The 7,805-nt window shown below is 33.3% G+C and overlaps 1 protein-coding gene across 8 annotated transcripts in view; it reads right to left on the bottom strand.

The window, feature by feature from the left end:
* LOC111711901 (ammonium transporter Rh type B) overlaps window positions 1-7,458 on the bottom strand; it is a 9,644-nt gene extending 2,186 nt beyond the window's left edge. Inside the window, exons 1-15 of one of the 8 annotated variants that reach the window (XM_023486380.1) lie at window positions 7,328-7,458; window positions 5,973-6,061; window positions 5,607-5,691; window positions 4,438-4,706; window positions 4,222-4,272; window positions 4,084-4,167; window positions 3,925-3,948; window positions 3,829-3,874; window positions 3,157-3,388; window positions 2,809-2,942; window positions 2,368-2,482; window positions 1,560-1,797; window positions 1,014-1,068; window positions 840-914; window positions 81-133 (exon numbers count right to left, since the gene is read on the bottom strand). In XM_023486380.1, the coding sequence (XP_023342148.1) occupies window positions 115-133; window positions 840-914; window positions 1,014-1,068; window positions 1,560-1,797; window positions 2,368-2,482; window positions 2,809-2,942; window positions 3,157-3,388; window positions 3,829-3,874; window positions 3,925-3,948; window positions 4,084-4,167; window positions 4,222-4,272; window positions 4,438-4,706; window positions 5,607-5,691; window positions 5,973-6,061; window positions 7,328-7,383 (1,572 nt within the window). In that variant the 5' untranslated portion in view covers window positions 7,384-7,458 and the 3' untranslated portion in view covers window positions 81-114. The remainder of the gene's footprint in view (window positions 1-80; window positions 134-839; window positions 915-1,013; window positions 1,069-1,559; window positions 1,798-2,367; window positions 2,483-2,808; window positions 2,943-3,156; window positions 3,389-3,828; window positions 3,875-3,924; window positions 3,949-4,083; window positions 4,168-4,221; window positions 4,273-4,437; window positions 4,707-5,606; window positions 5,692-5,972; window positions 6,062-7,327) is intronic. The other 7 variants (XM_023486381.1, XM_023486378.1, XM_023486379.1 and 4 more) reach the window with 7 other exon arrangements.
* Between the last annotated feature and the right edge of the window lie 347 nt (window positions 7,459-7,805).

Here is a 7,805-nt window from a genome sequence, read left to right as displayed (position 1 = left end):
CTACACCCCCCCCCCCCCATATGCAAATGTGTGCTAAACTATTCAGCAAAGAGAACTTTAACTTGTTTTCATATTTTTACCTGAAATTAATTGTATTCAATCTTCGCTTGATGACTAAATATCTCCATACATACTATATAAAATCATAGAAAGCAAAATAGGATAAACTATGAATGATGAGTGAACAACAAAGCTTTTTTTAGAACTAATTTTGTCTGCATTCTATTTTTTACTTACAAAATAACAGTAAACAATGCACAGTAAACAGAAGAGTCCAAAAATTAAAGCAGGGCCGGGTATCGTGATGCAACAGAGTATTAGAAACCCGGTTAGCTACCAATATTTGTTTACGAAATATAATATTATTTAGTTTCTTTATATTCTCCATTTCTTTCTAACTTCTTAAATTGAAATCTACACAAATGTTTAGACCCCACAAAAGAAAACTCAAGAGTTTCGTTAAACGATACTTTTTAAATTGCCGGCTCAGAGGTCACAGTGCACGGTGCATAGTGCACAGTACATAGTGCAGCACGGTGCAAAGTTCACATTTCACAGTACACAGAGCACAGTGTATATAACATAGTAAATAGAACACAGTACACAGTTCCAGAGGCGTATTCAAAGGGGGATAACTATGGGGGTTAAGACCCCCCATAGGACAAGTGAAATCTTTGAATTTCAGGCGGTTTTCAGGCCCCAACGGGTGCTAAGCCCCCCTCCTCCCCCAAGCAAAATTACAAATTACGCCCCTGCACAGTACTGCACTTGACAGTACACAGAATCAACAATTAGCATGCATTAGTGAAGAGAACGTGAAAAATTGTTTAAAAATCAACCTTTTGGACCTTATCATGATTTCATTGGCCTGTCTATCCTTCTGCCCCATGCTGGGATGGAAGGTAGAGTTTCTTCTAAACATATGTTGATTTATTGATTTCATTTCAGAAAATATATCGTGGCAATCTATGAATTGTGCGCATTGTGTATGAGTTTTTGATTATATGTATTACCTATCTATTACAGTGTTGCCATTTAGATAGTATTGGGGTGGATTTTCAGGAGGCCCTTACAAAAAACATTGTTTTATTTTGCGATGAAATTCATTAATGAATAAAAGTTATGTCTAAGACACTTTAATGTAAAGTGTTCTTCTTAGGTATTGTAACGGAGTTCAAAGTGCATATTTTTAACAAAGAATGTCAGATCATGGTTGGAATCAATTATTTCTGTATATGGGAACTCTGCTGGGTGTTTACATAAACTAAAACTCCTTTTTGTAAAATTCACAAACGAATGTAACAGATTCTTTAAGAATTGATATTTGTGCTTTTATGAATAGTTAAAATGTATTTTCAAGTTTTAACCAATAACCATTTTTCAACCCCCACCATGTATCATTTAGTTAGACCTAAGGTTTAACAGTATCTACTGTATTTAAGTGTTTATAGAGACTGCAGGTTTAAAGAATTCTATTTACAGAACTCATATTTATAACTTTCTCTATCTCTATAAACAACAATTCACTTATAGGTGACAAAGTATAACAATTAACCAACCTTTAATCACAGTTTCAGGCAGACTTTCAGGTCTAGAATTTTCCTGAGAGAAATTGAGTTCTTGAGTAGAATCTAGATCTTGTGGAGAATAGTTGAGAATAAAATATCCATCATCAAACATCTCGGTGTCCTTGAGACAGCAGAAGATGAAATCAATGTTGATGACGAAACCAGTGATAACTCCGGAGACTAATGCAATCCCCACACTGATCCCCAAGACAGCCATTTGAATCAATGCCTAGATAAGAATTATACTTGTATGAAATATTTCGAAGTTATTATCCAGTCACAAGACAATTTTTTTCTTATAAGTGAATGAAAAACGATTGTTTTCTTTCAAAAAAGTGCTGACCAATTCATATCTTTACATTTTGTTGCTTCTACATAAAGCTGACTGAAATATTAAAATATTCTTGCATTCAAGATTGCATCACTTAAACAGTAAAAGTTCCAAAATATTTCTAGAGAAATTTTAAAAATAGAATTTTCCATTTTTCACTGAGCAAAAATTTTTTTTAACAATGTTTTTAAAATTTTTATAAAATAAAATGGTGCGAGGCATAATTAATAATTTCAAATGTTCATCTTTTTTCGCCTTTCTCCATCTGCCTGTCTGCAGTTTCTCTTTTTCTTGCATCCGGCCCTTTGCTTGTCCATTTATTGCGCTGCTTTTAAAAGAATGTTTTCGAGTCGCTGTATTTGTGCCAATATAAGACAGTGCACGATAACCCTTTCATTGTATAGATGTCCCCCTCTCTGAATATTTGCCGGTTATCATAATTGTTAAAAGAATGATTGAAAAGGTAACCTGTTCTGATGCTGTTCTTCCCTCTCCAGGTTCTATGGAAGGTAGCAGGGCCTGAAGCCTGGCAAGGTCAGGGGTATCTGCTTCAGGAGCCATTCTTTTAAACACCAAGTATAAACTGAAAAAAACCAGATATATATATATATATATATATATATATATATTATGCTTGTCTATCTGTTTGTGTCCAATAAATATATAAAAAGGAATAAACCCATTAGGACCAATGCCAACTCACATGACCCCAGGAAATGATAATGAAAAATTTACCAAAAATGCAACTTTCAGAGTTACAATTAAAATCAAAATTGTTAATAGGAAAGGTGTTAAGAATCGCTATAACAGTCTAGCGATTAATATGAAAGTTATGAGCTCCCAAGGTTCCAAGAGTTTATTAAAAGAGATTAATGACAATTTCACCTTTAATAGTATGGAACAACTTACGCTGGTCCGTAAACAATTTCGTCTGCAAGAGAAGCCATGAGCACGGAAAATAATCCTCCTAGGATTCCAGGAATACCATGCAGGTTGATTACACCACAAGTATCATGGTAGTTGAACCAGTCCAATAGAGCAGGCTACAAGATAAGGTTTCATTAATTTTCCATAATTTTTAAAAAATATCTACCTTATGGACTTTTTAAAGGCTGTTTTTAATCCGTCAGAATTTATTTGTCTTGCATTGTAGGTCAAAGACATTTTTCGAGTTTTAATTAAAGATTTACCTTAAAAAGTTGTCTGTAATCTTTTTCTTAAACCAAAATCCGTCTCTTGAAAGATTTAAAACTTTACCTGGAAAATTTTATATCCAAACGTTGAGACGCATCCTGCCACACAGCCAGCAGCAAATGCCCCGTAAGGTTGTACCATTAAATCTGCGCATGCGCCCATCATAACACCCCCTGATAATGTCGCGTTCTGTATATCTACAGCACAGAACTTTCTCCCCTTGGATAGGATTGCTGAGAGAAGGAAGGTGCAGACTGTTGAAGCTAGGAGGCAGATATAAGTGTTAATATAGGCTCTGGGGAGTTTGATTTAATCCAATGCTGCTGTTATCAGGAAATATTGAATTATTCATGTTCGATCAATTATTTGAATTATTTAAAAATAGAAATGAGTTCTAAAACTATCCCAGTTTTCAGGAAAGGATTAAAATTTTAATGGATAATTTTAGGTTTTGATAGCTTTAAAAATATTCGCAATTTATTTGCAATATCTTTGCACTTTTCTTTAGGATTAGACTCTAGACGAATTCCAAAATACAAGAGGGAAAATTTAAAACAAAAATGACCGGGAATCAAAAACGATATGTTTTAGATTTTAAATATAGAATAAAAATGAAATATAAATTAAGAATTTTTCGATGAAATACTCAAAAATTGACATTTGGATAAAAATCAATTATTACATTAAAAATTGACCTTGAGAAGACAACAATTAAATATTAAAGATTAAATTTCCCTGTGCCGAGCATCTTCATACACCAGCAGAGCATTGAAACTGGGNCCATAGTAAAATGGTATCTCTAGAGTACAACCATAGTAAAATGGCACCTAGAGTACAACCATAGTAAAATGGTACCCACCGTGAGAAAATTATAATGGTATCTCAAGGATTCGGAAATGCCATTCAACAAATAGCGATTCACTTGAATTTACTTTTATACAATCTCTTTAAGTATGAATTAAATATGATTTTTTTTGTATTATAGGACACCTAATAAGGAGAACATGTCTGAAACTGATGTACTGGTTTGCAAGCTTGAAGATAAGTTATAATCTCTTCCTCTCATTACAAACCCTGAAATGATAAAAAAATTAAAAATGAATTCTTTATAATTTTAATTATTTTTACCTATTGCTATCCCGAACACAGCTCCAAAGGCATGGATAAAAATGGACCCCCCTAAAAATAATCATACCAGTGAAAGAAAAATGAACTAGGTATGGCAGGTTCAATCTAGTGAGGTCTTGACCACACAAAAAAGTATTTAGACTATCCCAGCCTAGTTCAAATACTTTTCGCTATTAATTCTTGTTTTGATAAAACAAATATTAAAATTTAGGAAACCTGCATCAATTGCACCAAGAAGTTCATATCCAATATGACCGTTGATAGAAAATAGAATAGTCTCTATAAAGGCGAGAGCGAGGAGTTGGAAGGGGTTAACTTTCCCTATTAGAACTCCGAATGATATTAGGACAGTTGCAGCAGCCAACCCTCCCTCCAGAACAGTCAGCATATCTATCTTGATATAATACTCTCCTGGAGATAGACGGAGAAATCCGATACACAGGATAGCAAGCTCGGTCATCAGTGCTGTGATAATCATTGTGAAACTAGAAACAGGGTTTAGATAATCTCAGGGTTTAGATAATCTCAGGGTTTAGATACTCTCAGGGTTCAGATAATCTCAGGGTTTAGATAATCTCAGGGTTTAGATAATATCAGGGTTTAGATAATCTCAGGGATTAGATAATATCAGGGTTTAGATAATCTCAGGGCTTAGATAATCTCAGGGTTTAGATAATATCAAGGGTTAGATAATATCAGGGTTTAGATAATATCAGGGTTTAGATAATATCAGGGTTTAGATAATCTCAGGGTTTAGATAATCTCAGGGTTTAGATAATCTCTGGGTTTAGATAATCTCAGGTTTTAGATAATATCAGGGGTTAGATAATATCAGGGTTTAGATAATCTCAGGGTTTAGATAATATCAGGGTTTAGATTATCTCAGGTTTTAGATAATATCAGGGTTTAGATAATCTCAAAGTTTAGATAATCTCAGGGTTTAGATAATCTAAGGGTGTAGATAATCTCAGGCTTTAAATAATCTCAGGGTTTAGATAATATCAGGGTTTAGATAATATCAGGGTTTAAATAATATCAGGGCTTAGATAATATCAGGGTTTAGATAATCTCAGGGTATTGATAATATCAGGGTTTAGATAATCTCAGGGTTTAGATAATCTCAGGGTTTATATAACCTCAGGGTTCAGATAATCTCAGGGTATTGATAATCTCAGGGTTTAGATAATCTCAGGGTTTAGATAATATCAGGGTTTAGATAATCTCAGGGTTTAGATAATCTCTGGGCTTCAGCTAGTAATCTGAAACCTCAGATTTAGATAAATACCAGAATATAAAAATGTCAGTTTTGAAATTATATAAATCTAAGGGTTTCAATAACCTGAGATTTGATAAAAAACGAATAAATGGATAGGATGTAAACCCTCCTGAGTGCTGATATTCCGTAATATCTGAGAAACGTCATGAGAAACCCGAACCCACCAAACAGCATGACATGGATATCAATTATCACTAGAAATAATATTAAGTTTAAAAGATATCAGGTTTATTATAATATCGATAATAGGGTGTATTCTTACAATATTGTACAGTGATCAGCGTTTATATAAATAATATATTAATTGAGATCTGGTAATCTGTTTATTCTTATTGTGGCAGTATGATCGACCATAATATTTGTTTAAAAACCTTACATGGATAATGGTCTGAAAATCATATATGGATAATGGTTAAAAAACTAACATGGATATTAGTCTAAAAAGCTTAGATGAATATTGGTTTAGAAAGCTTACATGGATATTGGTTTAATATTTCTGTAACTTCATGGTTTGAATTCTTGATCCTGTTCTCAGTATGGGCGGAGTCAGCACTTGAAGCATACCTAAACATGGACCAAAGGTATTGGTTGAAGCTTTTATTCAAATACAGTTTTTATTAAAGGGTGGCTTTTTAATGGTGTAAAGAAACTGATCACATGACAAAGAAACTGATTACATTACAAAGAAACTGATCACATGAAAAAGAAACTGATCACATTACAAAGAAACTGATCACATTACAAAGAAACTGATCACATAACAAAGAAACTGATCAAATGATAAAGAAACTGATCACATGATAAAAAAAACTGATCACATGACAAAGAAACTGATCACATGACAAAGAAACTGATCACATGACAAAAAAACTGATCACATGACAAAGAAACTAATCACATGACAAAGAAACTGATAACATGACAAAGAAACTGATCACATCATAAAGAAACTGATCACATGACAAAGAAACTGATCACATGACAAAGAAACTGATCACATGACAAAGAAACTGATCACATGACAAAGAAACTGATCACATGACAAAGATTCTGATCACATGACAAAGAAACTGATCACATTACAAAGAAACTGATCACATGACAAAGAAACTGATCACATGACAAAGAAACTGATCACACTGATCTTTATAGAGATTTCACAATAAGATTTAGGCAACGCGGTTTCAAACAAACATGCACCCAAAGCTGTAGAAAGAAAAAAACCTTTTCCAAGTTTAAAGATGCTTTTAATGTCGTCTTGAAAATAATGTTCCTTTGCATTTGGTTTCACAGAAAAGGAGTAAAAATGTGACATCATTTAGATTTTGCAAACCAATATTAATATGTTAGATTTTCTATTATTATGGGCTATGGCATGGGTTTTAAATACAGGGTGTCCCAATATACATTGAAATTAAATGACGACTTCTATATCGTCTTTGTTTTAAGTGGGATTATCTCGTTAATAAGCTTTTTTAGTATCACAGCTGAATATTTAACACCAAAAACTACTGGTCTCGGGATTTCCAAAATGTTGTCTACCATTTGTTGACCTTCAATATTGACAGAGATAGTAGGAAATTGATCCAGATTTCAGTTAATTAAAAATCAACAAAGCTGTTTAAGTGTTTAGTATCTCTGTCAAGTTGAAAAGCTCAATAGACTTTCAATCATATTTTGCTGCACTTTGTCATTTATCAATGATCGGAAATCAAAGACGATATTCAAGTCGTTATCCAATTCCCATGTGTATTCGGACACCCTGTACAGGGTTACTGTTTCGCTACTTAGCGATTTTTCCTAAAGACCTAATGAAATCTTTATAAGTACCGTGCGGTATTTCTCGAGATAGGATTGTAAGCCTTCCTCTTCTGATTACTCTCCATAATAAAGGATAATAATATGGTTCCGAACGTTTATTTCTCCGAGACTTCAATCTAAACAAGTTTTTTATAAACCCACAGAAAAAGCATTGAGTGATAAAATCATACAAAATACAGCAATAAATCAATTCAGGCATTAAAAAACTGTGGAATGGAACCAATACATTACATTCATAAGATATCAAACCACAACCGAACATAAATAAACGATATTCATATATATATAAAGCATAGTTACTGCAGTGATCCTAGAAATTTAACACGGTTTTAATAATAGACGAATCTTGCATGAAAAACAAATATATACTAAGGTAGAATCTGCCCCCTTCCACACACGAAACTTGCGCATGCGTAGTCGGTCTGTAAACAGCTTCTAAAACTAGTTTTTTACAATACGTTCTGTACAGATCCGTAGGGAGAACTCA

This window comes from Eurytemora carolleeae, unplaced genomic scaffold (genome assembly GCF_000591075.1).
Source record: "Eurytemora carolleeae unplaced genomic scaffold, Eaff_2.0 scaffold1218, whole genome shotgun sequence".
Lineage (NCBI taxonomy): Eukaryota > Metazoa > Arthropoda > Copepoda > Calanoida > Temoridae > Eurytemora > Eurytemora carolleeae.
Note: the sequence above shows the minus strand (reverse complement) of the source record. Positions and strands in the feature narration are given on the sequence as shown.